This window comes from Felis catus, chromosome B1 (genome assembly GCF_018350175.1).
Source record: "Felis catus isolate Fca126 chromosome B1, F.catus_Fca126_mat1.0, whole genome shotgun sequence".
NCBI lineage: Eukaryota > Metazoa > Chordata > Mammalia > Carnivora > Felidae > Felis > Felis catus.
In genome coordinates this window covers 188,985,698-189,011,152 of record NC_058371.1, presented here as the reverse complement: position 1 = coordinate 189,011,152, position 25,455 = coordinate 188,985,698, and the positions used below count along the sequence as shown (strand labels likewise).

The 25,455-nt window shown below is 37.1% G+C and overlaps 1 protein-coding gene across 12 annotated transcripts in view; it reads left to right on the top strand.

Annotated features, from left to right (window-relative positions):
* The window catches only part of SLIT2 (slit guidance ligand 2), a 374,968-nt gene that overhangs the window by 294,200 nt on the left and 55,313 nt on the right, over positions 1-25,455 (top strand). For 6 of the 12 annotated variants that reach the window (XM_045056548.1, XM_023253261.2, XM_023253265.2 and 3 more), the window contains 9 exons: positions 33-176; positions 1,736-1,902; positions 3,270-3,402; positions 7,006-7,074; positions 10,384-10,455; positions 10,934-11,005; positions 12,638-12,709; positions 15,752-15,915; positions 16,259-16,291. In XM_045056548.1, the coding sequence (XP_044912483.1) occupies positions 33-176; positions 1,736-1,902; positions 3,270-3,402; positions 7,006-7,074; positions 10,384-10,455; positions 10,934-11,005; positions 12,638-12,709; positions 15,752-15,915; positions 16,259-16,291 (926 nt within the window). The remainder of the gene's footprint in view (positions 1-32; positions 177-1,735; positions 1,903-3,269; positions 3,403-7,005; positions 7,075-10,383; positions 10,456-10,933; positions 11,006-12,637; positions 12,710-15,751; positions 15,916-16,258; positions 16,292-25,455) is intronic. The other 6 variants (XM_023253270.2, XM_023253268.2, XM_023253269.2 and 3 more) reach the window with 1 other exon arrangement.

Sequence of the window (25,455 nt, the reverse complement as noted above, 5' to 3'; positions counted from 1 at the left end):
TCTCTCCATAACAATGTTCTCCTTTCCCTCAGGATGTTGAGAAGTAATCGCATAAGCTGTGTTGGCAATGACAGTTTCATAGGACTGAGTTCTGTGCGTTTGCTTTCTTTATATGATAATCAAATCACTACCATTGCACCAGGGGCATTTGATACTCTGCATTCTTTATCTACCCTGTAAGTATGAAAGATCTTCTTCATTTCTGTATTACTGAGCCAATGTATTATATTTGTTCCTTTTATTAATAGCATTTTAATACATTATTAGGCTTTTCACAAAAATGGGATCAAGGGTTTAGTGTTCAACAAATTTGTATGTTAAATTTATGTTAATTTTTCTAAAAATATTACCTACCCTCTCATATTAAAATTTAACAAAATTTATAATATTTTCAATTATTTTTATAGTAATGTGATGTGACTTGATTTATAAATTTTAATCTTATAACTTGATTGCACTGCAAATCACAGAAATGTAGTAGATTTCCCCAGTGTTCTCACATCGGAGTCTTTTCGGTGTAAATACCATAAAAACAGAGCTGATAGGGTTATTGCCAACAAACTATGCTCAAAAGGATCATTCACAGTGACAGGAGCGACATTAGGATGGCCAGACCAACAACAGAGACTGTTCACTGGAGGGCATTTACAATGACATTAGGAAAATATTGAAGAAATAGGTTGAGCCTGTCCAAGAGGATATTTTATGTAGACAGTTAGAAAATAAAGAATATTTGTAGGTCCATAGATAGAACTCAGAAGGTGTTGTTTTAAAAAAAGAAACAAACAAAACCCTCTAAACAATGTATTTTAGTTCTCTTATATGTCATTATCTAAAGAGCAGTATTTGAAATAATAAATCTTATAACAGATTTGATTTCCTAGTGATGGTGGCATCTAAATATACTAATCTAACTGGAAAGGTAGTTAGAAAGGAAAAACAAAACAGAAAACATGTTCAACATAGCTCGAGTCACTGCAGAAATAATTTGAGGGAAGCATCCATCCATCAGTAAAGTACTTAATCCTCTTTCTACATAAAATGTGACACTTTACATCGAGTGACTAATTTGTGCATATTAAAGATGGCATGTTTATAAATAATAAGGTTGTCAATAGGTTTGTGCTGAAGTGGTGAGATGCCAAAAGTATTGAGATTTGTAGAAGTAAATTCATTTTTATAACTGGCATTTAATCAACTCAGCTGTCAGTTTAGATGGGAAACCTATTCTCTGGAGCAAATAAGGGATGGAAATCTTGAAATGATAAATTAATAAAATAGCTGTTGTCAGGTTAAACTCAATAATATAAGGTAATCAGCCTCCATCTTTATATTAAATTACTGCATTATCAGTGCAGGGAAGTTTGACAGCAAATCAGATCTCTGACGAGTTTAAATTCTCTCTAAATGAGATATCTATCAGGATCCCCTGCATAAACCTCCGAATTGCTTACTTTGCTTTATTTTCTCCATGAAATTATTTGAAGATTCTTATTTGAAAGTGTTGTTATTTTTCAAGTTCCTCCAAGCAAACATTTTAGCCAAAAAAATGCATCCCACATGTTGCTTGTGATTGAGTATGAATGGGGGATGGGGATGAGGGGTGGTTAATACAAAGAATCAGAAGGCATCATTCCAGCAGAAATAGTGTGGGAAAGATGGCAGCATGGGGTTTTGAGAGGTAAGAAAATGACCCCCTAAACTCATCCCTGCATCGTTTGCATGCGGCTCTTAGAAACCTGTTGGCCAATCCGTTTAACTGTAACTGCTACCTGGCTTGGCTTGGGGAATGGCTCAGGAAGAAAAGGATCGTAACCGGAAATCCTCGATGTCAAAAACCGTATTTCCTCAAAGAAATCCCCATCCAGGATGTTGCCATTCAAGACTTTACGTGTGATGATGGTAAGAAAACCTTGCTAAATCTTTTGTTACCAAGCATTCAAATGACTGGTCCAATGCTAGGGGACACAAAGGGATAGTTTGGGGCATTTTGTTTTGTTTTGTTTTGTTTTGTTTTGTTTTGTTTTGTTTTGTTTTGTTTTAGAAACAGGGCACATACTTTCTCAGACTGTGCTTTCACCTGAGTCTACTTGCTTTGTGTTTCTGAATGTTTTATTTAAATTGTCCAGTTTTCAACTTGTAGTTGGTACTGTTTATATAGCTTCATTTTAACTTTTCTTTATCATTCTAAGCATCTCTTTTAGTAACTGTCATTTGCAAAGGAGAAAAGCAATTGACTTAAAAAACAGAAATTCTAGGGGCGCCTGGGTGGCTCAGTTGGTTGAACATCCCATTTCAGTTCACGTCATGATCTCACGGGTCATGAGTTCAAGCCCCGAATCAGGCTCTGTGCTAACAGCTCAGAGGCTGGAGCCTGCTTCACACTGTGTCTCCCACTCTCTCTGCCCCTCCCCCACTTGCACTCCGTCGAGCTCTCTCTCCCCCCAAAAATAAATAAATAAAATAAATTCTAGTAAACCTAACAAAAATAATAGTTTTCGCTTTTTAAAGCTCTATATGTATCATCATATTTGATTCTCACAATAGCCACATAAGATAGGTAGAGCAGGTTCTGTTATTACTACCAGTAAGCAGAGAGCCCCTTTGAGCCTTATATTTTAAAATGAGGGCCTTGAGGCGCCTGGCTCAGTCAGTTGAGCATCTGACTTTGGCTCAGGTCACGATCTCACAGTTCATGAATTCGAGCCCCACATCAGGCTCTGTGCTGACAGCTCAGAGCCTGGAGCCTGCTTCAAATTCTGTGTCTCCCTCTCTCTCTGCCCCTCCCCTGCTCACACACTCTCTCTGTCTCTTTCAAAAATAAATAAACATTTAAAAAACATAAAAAAACTTAAAAAAAATTTACATTTTCTGCTAAACATTTTAATCCCTCTATGTTTCTTCATGCCTATGTCCTAATGACTCCTCCGTAATTCAGTTTACATTTCTATATTCTAATTAAAAGTATAATTTGTATAAATAACTGAGCAGAGAAAATTACTGTTATGATTGTATGGATAATATACATTGTGAATTATTTTCGGGAATCCTGCCCTAGGCAATCTGAAAACAGTGCTGTACAAAACGTATGGTCCCAGTTTGGAAATACTCAATGCCCTCTATGTTTGTAAATACTCAATGCCCTCTATGTGTATAAGCGATCACATGACTCAAGATTCTTGTGTTTGTTAAGCTAAAAGCATAACATCGCTTCTGTCATTTTCAAAGCCACAAATCTGGGCTTTCCTGTATTTCTTTCGGCAATTTAGGAAATGATGACAATAGCTGTTCTCCACTGTCTCGCTGCCCCACGGAATGTACATGCTTGGATACAGTCGTCCGATGTAGCAACAAGGGCTTGAAGGTCTTGCCCAAAGGTATTCCAAGAGATGTCACTGAATTGTAAGTAGAGCTTGTCTGTTTCCTTAACAATTAATATTTCAACAAGGGAAATGGAAACCAAACAAAATGTAGAGTCCCGTTTCCAAATTCCATTCTGTAGGCATTAAATAGTTTCATGTAAAACCCTAAACAGATAATATAAAAGGCAGCGTCGGGGCATCTGCGTAGCTCAGTAGGTTAAGTATCCAATTATTCTTGATTTTGCCTCAGGTCATGATCTCAAAGTTTGTGAAATCAAGCCCTACATTGGGCTTTCAGCCAACAGCAAGGAGCCTATTTAGGATTTTCTCTGCCCCTCCCCTGCACTCTCCCTCAAAATAAACAAATAAACAATTTTTTACAAAAAGGCAGTTTAGATGCACTTGGGAAATTTCAGTTGTGTTTCTTTTATTCACTGCATGATTTCTCAGTGTCTATGTTATGCTAAGGTGCACTGTGACACTCCAAGAGAGGGTGGTAAAATATAAGGTAACTCCAATACTCATTTGCCTGTATATCCTTTTTCTCATAGACTATCTTGCAAGACTAATGTTCTAGCAAATACACCTTAGGAAATGCTGTACTTTTAGTTGCTCTACAGTGTCTGGGATATTCCATAGTTTATCTGGTTAATTATTCTTTACCACTGTATCTTCCCACGTGGAATTCATAAATATCTAGAATATAGAAGAAGCTAGCATAATCTCTGTGTTAAAAAGAGGTACTGCCCTTTGGCCTTGAATTAGCATCCTTTTGATCATAAAAGGTATAAGGCCAATTATCCCTAACATTTTCATAACTGATTTATGACCACATATTACATGGTCAGTATACACTTATCTAGACACTAAACACCAGGCACACTTTCTTCTCTGTGTCATGTTATATATGTGGAACAGAATGAGAACAAGCTGCTTGAGTGTTATGAAGCCTGAATGCTCCTTTCCATTCCATACTCTGTATATTTATGTACCATGGACAAATGCTCGATATGAAGGCACTTGACTCATTTTGCCTATTTATTTTCTCTATGTGAAACTGTGTAGCAAAAATGATTTAAGTTTAGTGATGGCTCAGTTGGTTGAGCATGCAGTTCTTGATTTTGGCTCAGATCATGATCCCAGGGTCATGAAATGGAGTCCGTGTCAGGTTCCATGCTAAAAGTGTGGAGACTACTTGGATTCTCTCTCTCTCTCTCTCTCTCTCTCTCTCTCTCTCTCCTATGCCCCCTCCCCTACTCTCTCTCTCTCTCAAAAAAAAAAAAAAAAAAAACAAAACAAAAGATTTAGGTTCTAATGTAATTTGTGCAGACGTGTACCTATAATTCATATACATGAGTACAAGCGTTCTAAAAGAGCAGCTTTGATAAAGTTTTGGCAACATGGAACATACATAATGAGTTTTAAGAAGATGTCGCTTCAGTTACCAGGGAAATTATTTTCAAATCATGCACAGTTCTACAAATTTGGTCCTGAGTTGAACACATAGAGAAAAGAAAAAAGAAAAAAAAAAAAAAAAAGGTGTGATCTTAGCACATATATGCAGAAGGTCTCTCTTAGATTTGAAATGCTGTGAAGTGTTCAGTTTCTCTCTCTGGCCACCCATCACAGTTGTTAATTGACAATAAGCACTACTTTGTGTGTGTGTGTGTGTAATTAAATACTTAATTCTTATTTTAGTAAGTATTATTTCAGAAGATTACTCTCCATCCAGTGTTGGAAGCCAGATGCCTTTAGAGTACTCTGTATGCTCAACATTGATTCTAGGAACAGCCCAGCCAAGAACACAACACTCGGCATAAACAGATCATTTTTAACGCGGAATCCCATCTTTTTAACTGGCCCATACCTTGGTGCCTCTACCCAATGCCTAGCAAATAATTTTAAACTTATTCTTTAATTTCATTATTGAATTTCATCTGAGAAGCTACTTGATTCATATCCCGTCTCTGCCGTCCATATGTTTCTTCTGTCAAACAGTTGAATTTTCAATCTGTTTCCTTACAAAGTATTAGAAAGTAATATTTTTCTAACAAAATATGTTATAGAGATGAGGAAAGTATTAACTAGTCTCTTGTGAATTCAAGTTTTACCTCCCCAAGAGCTGATTCTTAGAATCATACCAAGTTAGCGGGATCCTTCTCTACAATCACATATATGTGTGTATTAGAAAAATTTCATTGCATATTATATTAAATTATTAAAGAATTTGGCAAAAAAAAGTACGTTTTATTGGACAGTTTTAAACAATTGGTATCTATTATTTTTAATCAGTTCCATGTAATTTCCCTCTTAGATTGTTTTACATGTACACATCCGTAGCACGCATTCTGAATCTTTTTAGCTTTCTGTTATGGTGTTTTCCAGAATAAAGGGAGAGTACTGAACTATACGGGATTATGCTTCCCTCTAGTGGTACCAAGAAATACTTAGGTGGAGGACAGAAAGAGGAGTCAAAGAAGAAATACAAAGTCAGAAAATTTGAGCAAGCATAGTAAGAACTCATAACATATGCCTGACTCTTGGTTACATATTTAACACATATTTTGATGAGTTGTGCCTTTTATATAACTTTTTATTTTGAACTATTTGAAACAGATTATTATCTGAGGTAATTTCTCAGCGATTTCTATATCCAGCAAAAATACTAATAACCTCAACCTTGGATCTTAAGATTTGCCACAACACTGGAGTAGGAGGTGGCCTGTGTCCAAGGTGCCACAGTGGTTTGTAGGCACATCTACAGCGAGATGGCCTACATTGCTGAAAGACATTGTTACCCTTCCTCATCTATATTCTGGGAAAAAACAGCCTTGATTGAGATGCAGTTTATTTTTTTGTGACATTATGGATAGAACTTTACACATTCATTTATTTTTATGGCTTGCTAGTTAGCCCAGAGTCCATCTATCTGCAGATTATTCTGCTGACTTTGGTCAGAAAGGGAAACTTCACATATGTGTGGTTATTTATTACTTTTACATATATATGCTATATTGTGTCCTTGATAAAGGTGGTGATGTTCTATGAAACCTTCTAAAATTATTGTCACAAAGCAGATATACAGTGGTTAAAAACTATTTTCAAGATATCTTTAACTGAAATCTGATTACATCCAAATTCCTAAGTATCTCCTTCAAACCATCCATTGTTATTTGCTAAGTGTATGGATCCCTATTAAGGCAGTGAAGAGTGGTCTTGGCCCTCGGTGGTGAGGTTCTGTCAGTAGCGAATGCATTTCATGGTATTGTCTCCGTGTAAATACAAGCACACAGGAGGCCAAATAAATATGGTTGATTGAATGAACCTTCTTCTTGACACACAGTTGGACACATGACTCACCTCGTTACATAAACCTCAAAGAACTGCACTCACCAGTATCTCGTTGGTTTTGTAATTTATGCTAAGTGATCCACAAAATAATTCTACTAGATTGGACAACTCTGCTTTTTTCCCCTTTACTTCTTTTAAATAGGAACCCCAGCTAGGAACATGATGTTTTAAAGCCAGAATTGCCAAGTGCTTTCTTGCCTCAGTTAAGAGTGAAATAGTGTCAACTATTTTATATCACACCTCTGTTCCTTTAGAAAAAACAAAAAAGATAATATTGTTTTCTTGTTTTTAGGTATCTGGATGGGAACCAATTTACACTGGTTCCTAAGGAGCTGTTTAACTACAAACATTTAACACTTATGTAAGTAATGTGTTGCGTATTTTCATCTTTGACTCCTTACTCTGTTTCATGAAAGTGGGGGTAGCAACGGGCAGAAGATCCAGTGAACCTTTCAGATGAGATAAATCGTTTACAGTTAGATGCCTCCCTACTTGCTCATTGCGGTTCTGGATCAGTAGCTACATCTTCATTGAATATCAATCAGGCAATGGTGCATCGTAGAGAAAGGGCCTCCTCTAATTCAAAGTACAAATATGATAAAGCCTAAGTAGCCAAGAACTACAGAAATGCAGCAAATTTGGATACTTCGACTGATGATGAATATGGGCTATTTTATGACAAGCCAAGAAGAGAAAGATAGAAAATAATGGCTTGATTCTTGACTTTAAGCAAAAGGTCATGGATAGTAATAACGTTGAAAATGCATTTTATTAGGTTTCATTTTCTTTTATAATACATTCTAAGTTAAGTTGTGGGCTTCCGGTATTCAAATTTAATTTTATAAAGTTCATTTTACTTGGGCAGTATTTAAGTAGACTTGACAAAGATGCTGATATTCTGGGCATAAATTTCAGACATTGACTTTTTTCTTTTTTCAGTTTGTTTAATGTCCTTGTAAAATAACATCTCTCTCTTTCATTAATGTAAATGGATTTTTAAGTGGTAATACAAGACTATATTTAAATATACCAACATTTTGATCTAGTTATATGCACAATATTTTTAAAAAGATGTAATCTTACTATACATAATGTCACACTTAGAATAGCCTTGCTGGTGATTGATAAAACTTATCAAAAAAAAAAAAAAATCAGGGGCGCCTGGGTGGCGCAGTCGGTTAAGCATCCGACTTCAGCCAGGTCACGATCTCGCGGTCCGTGAGTTCGAGCCCCGCGTCAGGCTCTGGGCTGATGGCTCAGAGCCTGGAGCCTGTTTCCGATTCTGTGTCTCCCTCTCTCTCTGCCCCTCCCCCGTTCATGCTCTGTCTCTCTCTGTCCCAAAAATAAATAAACGTTGAAAAAAAAAAATTTAAAAAAAAAATCAGCAATGGGAGTAAATGGAAATGGAAATACTTTATCTTTAGTTTAAGTCCTATATGATTTTCGAGTGAATACAGCTGTCTGAGGAGGCTGATTTCTAGTGTTCCTAGAATAAGAAGGTTTATTCCTAATTAGTGAATTCTAGAAACATAAATCACAGAAAATGTTACATTTCTCAACATAAACTTGACTTAAGCAAGGTTGTGGTTGGTTAAAGTACTATTAATCGTTTTCAATTTCCCTTAAACATGTAAGAAAATCACTTTGTAAAAAGTATGTAGGACTGTTTAAGTGACCAATGATTAAATTAAGGGAGAATATCCCCTAAGATGTCTTGTTCTGGCCCTAGTCACTTATTTAGTAGCAGCAAGAACTTGGTTGCATACATTTTGCTCTGTTAAATAAACCTTTAAATTACTGCAATTTCCAGACGGTCACTTCAGGTGAATTGGGTCATTTATGGAACAGTATGCAATTATTTAAGACCAGGTCGGAAATGAAAGATGAGAATTTGTAGATCCAGAAATGACTTTACCAATGACTCATGAGTAACTCAAATTACTCAGGTAACTTCTGCCAATATAGATATACTTAACTTATTTTCTAAATTTATGTAGTTTTCAGCAGCTAAGAAGATGAATTATTAAGTTCCTATAGTATTCCTATCATTTCACAATTTTGTAGGTTCATTTTACTGATATTTTATCTTCAGCTTTTCTGCATCTTACATTTATTTGTATGTTTTGCTTTAGAAAAAAAAAAGCAGTGAATACACACACACATGCAAATCATAAATTGGGGTGCCTGGGTGGCTCAGTTGGGTAATCATCTGACTCTTGATTTCGGCTCAGGTCATGATCTCACGGTTCGTGAGATCAAGCCCTGCTTCGGGCTCTGAGCTGACAGCATGGAGCCTGCTTGGGCTCCCTCTCTTTCTCCCCCTCTCTCTCTGCCCCTCCCCACCCTTGTGCATACTCTCTCTCTCTCTTTCTCTCTCTCAAAATAAAAAAAATAAACTTTAAAAAAAATGATCATAAATTATGACCTATAATTTTTCACTTATTCATGAATCTTACTTTTATTTATGTATTTAGCATTTTGTGTTAAAAAAACAGAGAATATATACATATCACTGTATGAATGTATGTATGGCTATATTCACTAATTTTTTCCTAATGCAAAATTGCCAAAGATATTTAATGTATATCAATAAAATATGTCATTATTATGCGTTATTATATTACATTATATGTTATAATGTAATTATAGTACAATAAGTATTATATGTATCATATATGGTCATATTTATTATTATATGTAATAAAAATAAGATCGTGTTAACTGAATATAAATCACAGCCCATAGTACCGGTACACTTGTATAAACAGCCATATAGCACTGGGTAAAAAATCCACATCTCTCCCGTTAACTTATTCATTAAACAGATATTTGTTAAAGACCTACAGTACGCCAGTGATTTTTTTTTCCAAGGGCAAAGTTTTTAATTATGGCATTCCAGATGTAATTAAATGAGTTCTTTTAGTTATCAAATTTGACTGTGTATCAAGGAGCATATATAACAGGGAAGATAAAGGATGTGCAACCAACGGAACCTTCATGAGCAAAGGTTTATTTGTCACGCATAAGATGTGTCTGTTGTGAGTGGCCTCCACCTGTCACATGCCTTTGCTCTGGGACCAAGGCACAGGCACTGGCTTTGAAACATCACAGGACTTGCAAAGCAGTGAGCAGTGAGCAGAGGGGAAAGTGAGCTCACTCCAAAGCTTCTGTGTTGTTTTTGTTTTTAGGTTTATTTATTTATTTTGAGAGAGAGTGTGAGCAGGGGAGGGGCAGAGAGAAAGGGAGAGAGAGAATCCCCAGCTGGCTCTACACTGTTAGTACAGAGCCCTTCGTGGGGCTTGACCTCACGAAACCTGAGGTCATGACCTGAGCCGAGATCGAGAGTCAGACTCTCAACCAACTGAGCCACCCAGGAGCCTCTAAAATTTCTGTTTTGAACTGAAACCTGGCACCAGTGCCCGCACTTACTGCGGTGGCCAAAGCGAAACATATCATCGCTTCTAATTTCAACCGGCAGGGGCGTGAATAATTATGAATATTACGATGTACCTCAGAGGGTTATCCAGTGTTTCGTTATTTTCAGGTAAAAGCTGAGTGCTAACCGTGCAGCTGTGACTGAACAAGAAGAACCTTCTCTTTCTAAGAATCACTAATATTTCACTTCCTCTGGTAACAGTAGACTCCTTTTTTTTTTCTTTTTCTTTTATAGAGACTTAAGTAACAACCGAATAAGCACCCTTTCTAATCAGAGCTTCAGCAACATGACCCAGCTCCTCACCTTGTGAGTGTGAAAATGTGATATGGACTGTTTATCAATTCACTGGACTAAAGGCATTTTCTAGGCACTTGGATGTTCCCTGTTAACCAGATAGAGAGTCTGCCCTCAGGGAATATAAATATTGTTGGGAGAAACAAACAAAACCTCAGTAAACAAATACAGATATTGTTAAAGTGCTGGGTTCTATAAAAGGAGCAAAGAATAATTTACTCTTGTGGTGGGGTTGGAAGAGATCCTTAAGACAGACTTCTGAGGAAAGCCACCTGAGAGAGGGAATAGGCTGGGGAAGGAAGCATTCTAGACTGTATTTAAAAATAAATATGTTGTATTAGTGAAAACACAAACATTAAAGTATTATGCATCGATATTCTCAATTTATAAAATGCTAAAACAACCCTTTTCTTAACTGCTTCATTTTTAAAATGACATTTGGCCATTTGGGGATATCTGAGTAAAACAAATCGACTATGTATGCTTTCAGAATTCTTAGTTACAACCGTTTGAGATGTATTCCTCCTCGAACCTTCGATGGATTGAAGTCTCTTCGATTACTGTAAGCATCTTATGTGCAGCGAAATATCTCTTATCTCGGGGATCTGAGTTTTGACTTGTGTTTTTAATGATTTGGGGATATTTTTGATGTACACATTAGGATTTACTGCAAATTTGAAAATAGGAAGATTACTTCTTTCCCCATATCATACTCAACAGCTTTTATTTGAAGAACACCACATTGTTGGTGTGGTCATTTATTTGGCAATAGATAATATGTATGTTTCATATAGATCCAACTAATTTTGAAAGAAATGTACGAAATGTTCATTTCTTTAAAGATTGCATTATCTATGAGTACATTTTTACTCTAAAAATGTATTTTAAATATATGAAATGAAATATGATTCTCAGTCACAATCCCCTCACCCAGAATTAACAATTAAACAGTTTTGTCTTGTCTTCCGGTCCTCTTTTATATGCATTTGTTTTTATATGCTGGTATGTGTATGCCCACAGCTATATAACTTTAAAAAAACATAAATAGGATTTGTTCTTATTCTGTCATTGGCTCATCTTATTTAACAATATGCTTTAGACTATTTCTGTTCCATCATCTAGAAATATCCCTCAACTATTTAACTGGCACAGAGTATTCCATAGGACGAAGGAACCATAACTTATTTAATCGTCCTCATCTTTTGCTATCACGTGGCTTGATTCCAGACTTGCGTTATCCCTTACAGGGCTGGAGCAAGCATCCTACACATTCACCTTACTGTTAACTGTACTGGGAGAATACCAAAAGTAACTGTCAAGTTCCCCCCCCTAAAACAAGGATTTGTCAGTTTACAAATTTATTTTCCAACAACTCCCCTTTAATAGAGCACCTATTACAAAGCACTCTGGCAAATACTGAATAGTATTAATCCTTTCATTCTTGTTCTATGGCAGATTGCGTACCTGTTTTAATAGAGTACCTGTTTCAAAGCACTCTGGCAAATATTGAATAATATTAATAATTCTAGGATAGGTTGAATGTTATTTTCCATTCCTGTTTTAATTTGAAATTCCAATAACTAGAGCAGTTGTGCATATTTTACTCTTTTATTGAGCATTTGTGTTTCTTATTCCATGAGTCTGATCATATCATTTCCTATTTTCTATTGAGTGCTTTGTCTTTCCTTATTAACATACATGTCTTTATGCATCTACTACTTGACTCTAAGTTTGCAGGTCTTTTTACTAAGGAATTAATCCTTGTGTCTTATATATTTTTCAGATATTTTCCATTCTGTTCCTGTAGGTTGTCTTTCATATTAATTATGGATGTATTTTGCATTGTCAAAAATGTATCACTCTCCTTTATGGTTTCTGAGTTTTATATAGTGCTTTGACAGCCTTTGCCATCCTATGTTCATAAAAAGGAGATCTCTATTTATTAAATACATTTTTAGTTTTATTTTTATATTTAACTCATCTATCTAGAATTGATTTTATGCATATGATGTGACATAAGAACTTTTCGTTTTCCCAAATAGATACCTAATTATACCAAGACCATGTCTTGAATAGATCATATTTTCTGTGCTGATTTGAAGTGCTTAGTATAAACTAAAATCTCACACGTGTTAGAATTTTTCTGAACTCGCTGACGTGTAAGAAATTTAATATTGCTTTTTCTTGCTTTTAGTTCATTACATGGAAATGACATTTCTGTTGTGCCCGAAGGTGCTTTTAATGATCTTTCTGCATTATCACACCTGTGAGTACCTAGTTCATGAATGTGGGTTTAGGGTCAAACTCTCCCTGGTGAGTGAGTTTGGAACATACAGCCCTCTGCCACCCCTTTCTTGTCACATCATGAGATGTGATTGGTTCCAGCTTTAAAGAAAATGCGAAGATTTCAGTCTAGATGCAGTGCCTTCTGCAAGATAGCCTTAATTTATTCTTCTGGCCCTTACTCTCCATTAACTAATGGAGTGGGATTCTCTTTACTTACCTAATAATGTCTTCTTACAAACATGGCTCTCCAATTTCCTAGCTATGCATTTTCTCTTAACGTTCTCTGATCCTAGAATACCAGTTCCCCTCCAATTCAGTCTGTTCAAACCTTGTATCATCCAGGTGACTTTCTAAATATTATGTCCTTTATGAAGCCTATCTTGATATGCTCAAACCAGACTCATTTATGTAGCAAATACTACTGAGTACTGGATATGGCACCATGCAAAAAAATAAATTAGAAATGGTTCAAGACTTCATAGTATGATAGGAGGAAATTGTCAAATTCTCATACTGGGTGAAATGTTGTGGGGTTTGTTTTGTTTTGTTTTCTTCCTTTTCTTTGTGCTCTTGTCTCATAGGACCCTGTACCTCCCTATTTTTTGCAAGTAGAATAAAACAATATAAAATATGTGATAAATGGGGTCCAAAAAAACCTCTTCTGGGCCAATTTCCATTATTGTATTATTTATAGTTGTAGTGTTAAGGTCATGGCAAACCTGGAACGAAGTTCCAGGAACACATTTGGATCTAAAACTTCTTTGTGTCAGGGTGGGTTTGGCGCCACCTGGTGGTTTTTATGCTTAGGCCCAAATAGTAGTATCCCAGCCTCCCAGTTCCCCAGAAATTGTCTGTCATGTTATCTTGTGGCTTTGCCTTCCTCTCCAAACCCCACTAAACCCCAAGAAGATACGTGTGAACAATTGAGAAAGGGAGATGGGCAGAGGAGAGGAGCCAATAGTCAATCTTGCTATATCTGAATGTGCTTTACTGGGCCCTGTTAATCAATGTAGGTTTTTTTGTCTATCTGTCTGTCAGACTGTTGGGTGCCTATAGTTAGTATCCCTTCCACTAAACCATCGGGTCCCAGGAAGAAAAACCTCCATTTTTCATGTCTGAACTCCAGCACCTACCTCAGAGTCCACACCAGGGCTACTCATCTACAAATTCCATGGATGTCATCTGCATGAGATAGAGTGTGGTGAAGGCTTCTAGCTCAGGGGTGCAGAGCTTGGTACTGTCTGGGAGAGTACGCAACATTAAGAAGAAAGTAGCCAGGGGCGCCTGAGTGCTCAGTTGATTAAAGGTCCTGTTCTTGGTTTCGGCTCAGGTCACCATCTCACAGTTCATGAGTTTGAGCCCCACACCGGGCTGTGTGTTGATAGCGTGGAGCCTGCTTGGGATTCTCTCTCTCTCCCTCTCTCTCTCTGCCCCTCCCCTGCTCACGCACGTGCTCTCTCTCTCTCTCTCTCTCTCTCTCTCAAACTAAATACATAACCTTAAAAACAATTAAAAATAGAAGAAGAAAGTAGCCATTCTGCTAGTGTTAGGGTGACTTATCAGAAAAGGCAGCTCAGGGAAGGCACCAACTTCTCGCATGAGCACCGCCACCAACGATAGGGGCAGTTTGAATATCTCTTGCCATGTGCCTTGCTCTGTCATGTATTTCTTCGTGCATTTGTCTTTGACTCTCTAGATCATAAAGAGCTCTGCTCCATTCACTTTCTCCACTGCATCCCCTTGCAGAGTAAGGACTTAGCAAATGTCAGTAGAGGTGGCACCAGGTGACTCAAAACATAATTTTGCTCATTTTTAATTTAGAAGAAAGGTTTTAATCTGAGCATAACAGTTACTGTACTCCAATTCTTGGTTAAAGTTGGGCATTAAAACTGTGACAGTATAAAGTATTATGGTTTTACAAGTATATTTGGGGCCTTTCTTCATGAAAGAGTAAGTTTAATTGTACTTAGACTATAGCCTAGAAGCGTTACTAATCACAAGTTGATTATAAATCAAAATTAATCCATTTTAAACGCCACTTTATGCATGGACTACTTCTGCCAAGCTTGGCAAATTTACAAAACCCATGGAGTAACTTCTCTGGCCTCAGTTTCACAATCTGTAAAATGAATTAGTAATACCGTTGACCTCATGAAGTTGCCATTTAGCACAAAATGAGGTAGTTTGTATAAGTGGCTCAGCACAGTACCTGCATATTGTAAAATCAATGTTAGCTATCATCTTGATTACTTTTGCTGTCACTACTACTGCAAATGTGAGTGGGAACCACAGATCTAAAATAAAGGACTTTATAAAGGGACTGACACCTAGGGAAGGTCCAGATCCACTCTGGTGAACTGGCTCTGTGCATCTTTATTATTTCATGCCCTTTCTTATCTCTGTGACTTTGCACTTAGTAGCCTTTTACCCCGAGACATCCTTCCCAATCTTTTCCGCCTCCTTGAATCTAACTGTGTAAAAGCTCATACTTTTAACCACCAGCCTCCCAGGAAAGTTATTTACAAGGTGACCCTGCTCACAGTCACCTTGTAAATACTTCTACTGTTGCACTTCTAATGCCAATGATTTGCATGTTTGAGTATATGTTAATCACCTCTGCAGAAGGAGTTCTTTGGGGTTAGGAATAATGTATTATTTATGTTTGGGTCCCCAAAACCTGGCATAGTGATTGGGTTCCCAGTAAATAATTGATGAATGAACTAAGTATAATCTGCATGTCGGGTGATGTTGCATCCAATATAAACCTGTCTCTGCAAATACAAGAAGACCTTGTAAAGACCAGGTAAATTTTAAGACTGGTGACAAGTCTCTAAATCCCAGCTGCACATAATTCAGGAAAATGGCGAATCCCTGATGTTTCCATTTTCTTCTAAATTGTTATCAGTAAATCTATAGGGATTTTCTACTGAGCATCACTTTGAGTTATGTTCCTTTAGGAAATAACAATACTTCCATACTGTGTGTGTGTATGTGTGTGTGCTTTTGTGGTGTTGTTTTCCAGAGCAATTGGAGCCAACCCTCTTTACTGTGATTGTAACATGCAGTGGTTATCGGACTGGGTAAAATCGGAATACAAAGAACCTGGAATTGCGCGCTGTGCTGGTCCTGGAGAAATGGCAGATAAATTATTACTCACAACTCCTTCCAAAAAATTTACATGTCAAGGTATGATCTTTCACATTTGTACTTCTGTAAATAAAAATCCACTGCATTAATTTAAGAGGAAAAACGTTGCTGCTAGACTTCAAAGGTAGAGCTGAACGACCCCTAGTAAATAATTCCTAATTCTACCCAGTGCTCATACAGGACTGAGCCGTTACCTGAGGAGCCCAAGTAAAGAACTAGGCTTTGCAAATAAATTGCAGAAATAATTAAGTGGATATATCTAAGTTTTCTTTAAAATGTATGGAGAAATGAAGAGTTCACGGTTTCTGGAAATTTCTCTGATAGCCTCTAACAAGTCAACTGTTTTGCTTTTGCCTTGTCTGAATATGTGCCCTGTTCTTAGGGCTCCCAGGGCCCTGCGGCTTCCCGAGGCAAGGTAAGGAGAAATAAGCCCTCCCGAGTCTTCAGGCCAAACCTTCTGACTTGCCTCTTATGTCCATGTGGGTGTCCCTTGCTTGTTTATATTCCTTTCTTTTCCCTTTGTTTTATGTATTTATGGATTTTAAACAGTGCCTTAGTAACAAATACTTTTTTTTCTTTTATTACAAAAGTAATACATGCCCAAAAGAGAAAATCCACAGAATGGGAAAATGTTAATGATAAATATTATATTTCTACAAGAACTAAAATTAAGCATTCATCATAATACCCAGAGATAACTACTATTGAACTGTTTTATATTAAGTCTGTTTTATGTGCAAAACTAAATCCTAGGTTTCGTGGAGCATAGAGAGGAGAGTGGTATGGTCTTGCCTTCCAAGGCTTGCAAACCTAGCTGAAGAGATAAACTTTCAACACTTGAGCATTTTAGGGAGGAAGGCATCAAAGTAGGTAATATACAGCAGTGGGTCATGGTATGAATTTCCAGCTTCACTTTTCAATACTTACATAACTTGAATTTAATAGATGAACCTAACCAGCCGGTGCCTCAGTTTCCTTGTGTGTAAGCAGAGATGAAGATAGTACAAACCTCAAAATGTTTTGTGAAAATTAGATGTTACTATATGTGACATGAAAAAAAAAGTGAAGAAAATGCCGATGTCACAGAAACAGTGAATAGAATGGTACATTCCAGGGGTTGGAGGGAAGGGGGAAATGGGGAGATGTAGGTTAAAGGCACAAACTCTGAATGATACGAATAGTAAGTTATGAGGACCTAGTGTCGAGCCTGGTGAGCATAGTTAATAATATGGTATCTTCTGATTGGAAAATTGCTGAGGATCAACCTTAAGCTTTCTTACTACACACAAACGAAGGTTAACTCTATGAGAAGGTGGGTGTTCTTAGTACCTTGACCAAATTAATCATTCCACGGTGTATGTGTATATCAAACCACCACATCATCACACCTTTTAAGTATATACAATTATGTTTGTTAATTGTTCCTCAGTACAGCTGGGGAAAAAGATTAGTTGAATTAATATGTGTAAAACACACTGCCTTACACACAGTAAGCACTCTACAGGTTAGCTGACACTTTTAGCATCATAGCATTTCAGAACACCAACAAAACTGTGATGTAGGGCAAACAATGTTTTGTTGATAAAAGAAGGAATTTCCAAAAACTGTATTCCCTTGAAGCATTTTTTTAAATGTTTGTTTATTTTTGAGAGAGAGAGAGAGAGAGAGAGAGAATGCAAGAGTCAGGGATGGGTAGAGAGAGAGGGGGACAGAAGATCCAAAGTGGGCTCTGTGCTGACAACAGCAAGCCCGATGCGGGGCTCGAACTCACAAACCGTGAGATCATGACCTGAGCTGAAGTCAGACACTCAACCAACTGAGCCACCCAGATGTCCGGCATTGTTCTTTTTCCTTGAAATTCTGTTTGTCTCCTTGACTTTTTATTTCCAGTAACTCAGTGAATTGTCTCATTTTTTGCTACAAATGTATATAATTTGAATTTTTAAAATTTCCTGCCACCAGAAATGTTTGGAGTTTTTAAATTTTTCCTAAAATTGAATTGCTGTTAATACTCATATGAGCACCATTGCTTGGGACAGCATAATTATTTATCAGCATGTTAATATTTTTATTAAATCTGAAAGTAAAATTTTATTGGAAATACCTCTCTGAAATTATGTGCATTGGTTGCCAGAAGCTTTGCAGATAACCAGTGTTTTAAATTATTCTTTTTGTAACTGCAGATGCTTTTGGGGGGCATTGCCCCAAATTTTTCTGGTGTGCTGAGAGGTATATCATTGTTTTGTAAAGTGGAGGCGATTGTCAAATGGGAGATAGGGAAGGAGAAACTGGCATTAAAAACTTCCCGTTAGGCTGGGGCACCTGGGTGGCTCCATCAGTTGAGCCTCCCGACTCTCGATTTCGGCTCAGGTCATGATCCCAGGGTCATGGGATTGAGCCCCACATCAGGCTCTGTGCTAAGTATGGAGCCTGCTTAAGATTCTCTCTCCCTCTGCCCCTCTTCCACTCACACACATTCTCTCTCTCTCTCTCTCTCTCTCTCTCTCTCTCTCTCTAAAATAAAAAAGTAATAATTAAAAAAAACAGGCATCATTAGGCAGATGGGTTTTAGAAAGATTACATGGGGAAGTTGAGAAACTGTAAACTGATTTTGTTATTCTACTCCATACAACAGATACTTCTTCCTTCTGAACAATGTGGTGCTTATGCATATTTTTCAAAGTTTAGAGTTCCCTGGAGATAGTTCCTTTAAAAATATTTCATGATGATATAAATTTGAGACAAGCTACATACTTATATTCAGTTCTTTGAGTGTCATAGTTCACATTCATTTATTTAAATGTTCTCAGAAGTCTGACACATACAAACATACACACATACATAAGTCTGTTAAACTCAAGATTTAACTAACTGATTTGACCTTTTTTTCATTAATAGCATCTTATTTAGTTCTTAGAGTGACATGAATGAAAATGTGTTTGAGGGAAAATTAGTCTGGATTCAGTGATGCCTGATAAAACTTTCCGCAGTGATAAAAATGTTCCGTATCTGTGTGATCAAATATGGTAGTCACTGGCCATGTGTGGTTGCTGAAATGTAACTATTGCAACTGAAGAAGTGAATTTTTAATTTTATTTAATGTATTACTTATTTATTTTTGAGAGAGAGAGAGAAAGAGAGAGAGAGCACGCACGCATGAGCGAGGCAGATGGGGCAAAGGGAGAGAGAGAGGAGAATCTTAAGCAGGCTCCAATGTCAGCATGAAGCCCGATGCAGGGCTCGATCCCACAACCCTGGGATCATGACCTGAGCCAAAATCAAGAGTTGAATGCTCAACTAACTGAGCTACCCAGGTACCCCAAATTTTATTTAATTTAAATTTAACCTGAAAGAGTCACATGCAGCTACTGGCTACCATGTTGGATAGCATGGTTGCTACAAAAGCTCAGAGGGAGACATTGCATCAGAAGAGAGTGGCTGTGAAAAGTTGAGTGCAGGTATATGGAAGCCAGTTGTTTGGACCAGCTGGCGAGTGTGAGGAAGGTGCTACAGGAGCAGAGCTGTGTTGTAGAAAATGCTGGAACTGTGGTTTAGTTTAGTATTCACTAAGTTCTCAAGTCAACTGCATGTATTTGAAGGCATGCCCGAAGCTGGGTAACAGACAACATGGTTGTAGGGCAGGGGACAAGAGTGTAGACATTCAGAACTCCACAAATATAATGTAATTGCATTTAGCAGACTTGAAGATTAACTTGGTTTTTCTATAACTTAATACACTTTTGGAGTGATAGCAAACTTTGCAACTCAGAATGCCCTTTGCCAGCATTTCTTGGCATTTGTCAAAATATTGTGGTTTCGTTGTCTGCAAGTTGAAGATTTATGGCAGCGCAGAATGCATCTCTGCACGACGACTACCAATAATAAATAACAACAGCTCACATTGAGTGGTTTGCACCATGCTGAGGATTTTACATAGATTCGTATCTCTTATAACCTTTATATCCTTACTAAACTAAGTACTGTTCTTTCCCCATTTAAGAGATGAAGATATTATAATTTAGAGAGATTAAACAATTTGTTCAAAATCACTCAGCTGCTAAAAGAAGGAACCAGAATTTTTGCTATAAAGTATTTTTTTAATGTTTATTTATTTTTGAGAGAGAGGGAGCACAAAGGGGGAGAGGGGAAGAGAGAGGGAGGGAGACACAGAATCCGAAGCAGGTTCCAGGCTCTGAACTGTCAGCACAGAGCCAGACGTGGGGCTCCACCCCACAAACCGTGAGATCGTGACCTGAACCGAAGTTGGACACTTAACTGATGCCCCGAGGAGCCATAATTTTTGATCACTGACTCTAGTGCCTGCCACTGAAGTTTACTTTATAATTCTCAATAAAAATATTCTCAAAACAAATGATCCATATAAATAAGGTTGCCATTCTGCTGTTGAAACATACTTAGAAAATGAAAGTTTCGAACCACTTTCATGCGCTCTACTAGAAATATTTATTCATAATAAGTGGATTGGTAAAAGACAAAGTACTCTAATCTATTCATTAAAATGATCCACTCTAAGAAATCTACGGAGTACTGAGTTTTTGAGCTAACATGCCTTGTGAGCTTGAAAGCAATGAAATGACACCTCTTTAAATATTTTGTAATTTGAGTTTTTAATATTTTAACTTTTCCCATAGTTATATCAGTTTAATATGTTTTATTTCATTCATGAGAATCATGAAAATACATGCTCCTAATATTAAGATTTGTAAATAAGTAACTTCTTTTTTTATTATTGCTTTTATTTTCTTAGACAGAGAGACAGAGTGTGAGTAGGGGAGGGGCAGAGACAGAAGGAGACACAGAGTCCGAAGCAGGCTCCAGGCTCTGAGCCATCAGCATAGAGCCCAATGCGGGGCTCGAACTCACAAACTGTGAGATCATGACCTCACATGAGCCCATGACTGAGCCGAAGTCAGTCGCTTAACTGACTGAGCCACCCAGTCCCCCCTAGATTTGTAAATAGTAATTTAAAATTACAACAGGAAAATGAATATCCTTTAATTGAAGACATGTTTATATAGCTATATTTAAATATATTTTAAAATGTTTTCTCTGCTAGGATAGGCTAGGCTATTATTTTGAGTAATAAATTCAGTTAATACAAATTTTATACTACATTTTTTAGAATATTTTCTTTATGGTATTATCTCATAGTTTCAGGTACAAGGGAAATAAATAAACTGGATGAAATAGATTATCAGAGAATATTTAATTAATACCCAGATTAGAACATTCTTGAGTGGGAAGCAGATGGTCATGACTTTTCTTTAAAACCCAGATGTCTAGTTCATCTTTTAAATATCAGTGACGTTAGAATGATCCAAAAGTCTGCGGTAAAGTGGAAATTCTCTCCCTGTGGAATGCAGGATATTGTGAATTTCTAATATTCTGTTTCTTGTTCTTGGTTCAGAAATACTTAGCTATACAGACAGCTAAATTGTTCACTTTTAATTTGACAGACATTTATCAGACACTTAAGTGTGCCAAAGAGTGAACAGTCTAATGGAAATGAATGATATATTCCTTTTTTCATTCACCATATATTATATGAGTTCCTTTTATGCACCAGGCACAGTTCCAAGGTATTAAGAATATAGTCATGTCATAAACAGGACAGAGAAAAACCCTTGTCTTTATACAGTTTATATTCTACTGATAGATACATTTAAATCTATAATTTCAAAACAATATGGAGGTTTGGCAATAAAAGTATATATTCAAGATGCTAATAACATATATCAAAATCAAACAATCATGGGGTGCCTGGGTGGCTCGGTCGGTAGGCGTCCAACTTCAGCTCAGGTCATGATCTCATGGTTCGTGGGTTCGAGCCCTGCATCGAGCTCTGTGCTGACAGCTCGGAGCTTGGAGCCTGCTTTGGATTCTGTGTCTCCCTCTATCTCTGCCCCTCCCTTGATCACACTCTGTGTCTCTCTGTCTCTCAGTAATAAATAACCGTTAATAAATAAATTAATAAATAACCCAAACTAGAAGTAATGAAAAATTCACTAAATCAGTTTTGAAGTAATATTTAGAACTGGGTCAAATACTTTTTACATTTTCGAATTTAATACCACCAGCACATAGTTACAGCTTTGAAATAATCTTAGCTTTTGGGGGATTATGATTTGCACACCGGCCAAAGAAAATATTTTCAGGTTTGTACATAGGTATTTGCTTTTGGCAAATAACTTTAAAAAAAAAAAACAAGGACGATTTTTAATTACCCTTTGAAAACTTAAAACACTGGGAAACTTGTAACCGACATTTATTTAATAGGTGATGAGAACCAACGATTCATATTCTGTTTGTAAATATTGTATGTCCATATTCAATCTGATATGATCAAGTTCCATGAAATAATTATCGTTCTTTTCCATTTAATTGTGGCTCATTTATTTGCCTGAGTTCACACGTGTATGTACCAAATGGCTAAGCCTAGTAATCCCAGAGGTATAATATGCAGCTTTTGTGTTTTTGTTAAATCATCTATGGAACTCAAATTTATAAGGTTTTAACCCCCATCATCTGTTGACCATCCCCAACACTGTAGTGAAAATAAAGAGATTCCAGCAATTTCCATCTTTCCAATTCAATGGCTTCTTTTTTTAATCATCTTTATCTTTCATCTTAGAAGTTGGTAGTCATTTCTTATTGTATATTCTCTTTGCCTCTTCATTCCTTTGCTGACATCTTTTTCTTATATTCTTTAATGTTGACATACATGAGGTTCCCTCCTCACCCCTATTTAAATAATTGATTTCAATCCCACAGCTTCAAATATCAGCCATGATTTTTCTTAGGAACTTCAGATTCATATTCCCACTCACCTAGTGATTCCTCCCCTTATAGACTTGCAGAAACTTAAAACACATATTCCAAAACATGCATTTTCATTTCCCACATCCCCTTATAACTGCATTCTATAGTTGAGAGACCCATGTGTCTGCTACTTAACTGTAAGATTTTCCAGAAGCTTCAGCATTTCACTTACCTTTGAACTCCCAAAACTTAGCTTACTGCCTGGCACAAATTAGATCCTCAATAAATATTCGATAAGTGAATGACCTAATGATGGAATGTTGTTAAAAATAATGCTTAAGAGATGCAGCAGTGCAATAGCAAGTGGGGCTTAGAGTTTTGGGGTTTGAAATAAAGCCTCCTTTTAGTTAATTATGCCCAACATCAAATATCTCCTACATTTTTCCTGAGTTGTCTGTGACGTACCTTTGACTTTATACAAGGGCAGTGCTAGAGGATTCTCTTACTTGACTTACATTTCCAAGAGATGCCAGAATGAAGGCAGATTCTGAGATATAGTTAGAAATTTGTGTCTGGAGCTTTTAGTAATAAATCAAAGTGAGGTGCAATTCTCAGTGGGTGGCAATATTGGTGTCAGGTGCATACGTAGTGATTTCAGTCAAGTAAGCAAGTCTGCCTGAAAGCTTTAATGGATTTGAGGTCCAGCAGTTTGTCTGTTAAAGATTAAAGTGACTGGCAAAGACAAATTGTTAACCAAACTTTTGGCTCAATTTCCCTTTGAATTATTAAGCTAAATGCACTTCCAATCCATATAGCTGATGCTAGAGGACTCTCTTAAGTCAAGGCTAACTCTTAAATCAACCTAGTTATCCTAGACTGACGTCTTTCATTTCAGTGACGTTAGGAAACTCTGTTTTCTTGAAGCTAGTTGTTGTGGGTTTTTTTTCCTCCTCTGTGGCACACATCTTAAGAGGACTAATGTGTTGGCAATAATTTAAAATTCTTTAGACCAGTTAACTTTGGGCAGGTGGAAAGATTGAAGATTGGTGAAGATATCAGCAAGCAAGCTGCAGTTCCTTGCCAAGCAGCAATGCAAGATAAAAAACTCTGCTTCTTAATATTAATGATGTTTCCGGCGCTTGTGTCAAATTTACAAATCGCAGTTGCAGTCTACTTAAACACATAAAATCATTAGCTCTGGGTATTGTTACCCAATGAATAATTATCTCTCAGCTCCCCCTGTCCTTTCCCCATGGTTTTGATAATAATAGTCCCTACACTTGGCCCAAATTTCAGCAGCCCCTGGCATCGACAGAAGGTAGTCAGTGAACCTATAATGAATGAATAAATAGCAGGCTCTAGTTCTCCCTTGTCTGTGCTAAAGTTGGAGTAAACAAGCAGACGAAGACTTCTATTCTCCTTCTAAGTGAACCACTCGTGTTCCTTTCAGCTACCTACCAGCTCTCTTTGGAGGTCTAGGGAAGACTGTCAGAACTTCCTGTGGCTTATGTGCTTGCTCTCACTATGTTTTGTACTCAAAACTCATTACCATCTCATTTAATGCATCCCATTGAGATGACTGCCATTACCCTAACTCCACACACTTACTAACAAATCTAGATTAATAACTTAGCTTGATGGGCTTGAGATTTCTCTGTCCAAGATTACTTGCATTATGATAAGAGACTTGTCTAAATCCAATCCCGGGACATCTTCTTTCATCTGGGAATAATCAAGTGTGCAAAATTCTACATGTATTTGTTTGTTCCCAAAGAGTTGTGCTCTTCTACAATTTTATTGTGACTTTAATTAGCATCTCTTTTTAGCTCTGATATCATCTCCTTGTTATAGAAACAGATTAAAGATGTCATTCCCCTTGAATAAGAGCTTTGCAGGAGGGATCTCAGAGAAAGTATCCGGGGTGGAAAATGATTCACAGATTGAAGGCAAAGAGAAAATAAAAGGCCTAACAGAGGGGCAAAATATGATGGGGAAACAAATGAGAGAAGAGAGCTAGATATAAGAGATATAATTCTGAAGACTTAGAATATAGAAATGAGCAGATTTAGATAAACCAGGTGGATTTAAAAATCACATTATAGAAAGGATGCTTAGTTGGGTGGACTCATAATCTAAATAAGAAAATAAAATAAGTAATAAAGACAAAATAAATAAGAAAATTATATCATTTTTAAGATATTATTAAATTATTTGGAGGGAAGCCTGGGTGGCTCAGTCAGTTAAGCATCTGACTTCGGCTCGGTCATGATCTCATGGTTTGTGAGTTTGAGCCCCACATCAGCCTCTGTGCTGACAGCTCAGGGCCTGGAGCCTGCTTTGGGTTCTGTGTCTCCTCTCTCTATTCCTCACCCACTCATGCTCTCTCTGTCCCTCAAAAATAAATAAACATTAAACAAATTTAAAAGAACAAAATAATAAAATGAAAATAAATAAACATTTAAAAAATTTTAAGAAACTATTTGAAGAATTGACTTTTAAAGAGGGGTTTGAGGGCCACCTGGCTGGCTCAGACAGTTAAGTGTCCAGACTTCGGCTCAGGTCATGATCTCACGGTTTGTGAGTTCAAGGCCCACATCAGCCCATTTCAAATCCTGGGTCCCCCTCTCTCTCTGCCCCTCCCCCATTTGTGCTCTCTCTCTCTCTCTCTCTCTCTCTCTCTCTCTCTCAAAAGTAAATAAAAACATTAGAACAAACTTTTTTTAAAAAGAGGGGTTTGAAAAAACAGAAGCAGATAGAGTGGTAGCTGTAGTAGTCAACTTTACTGACCAGAAGGAGTTA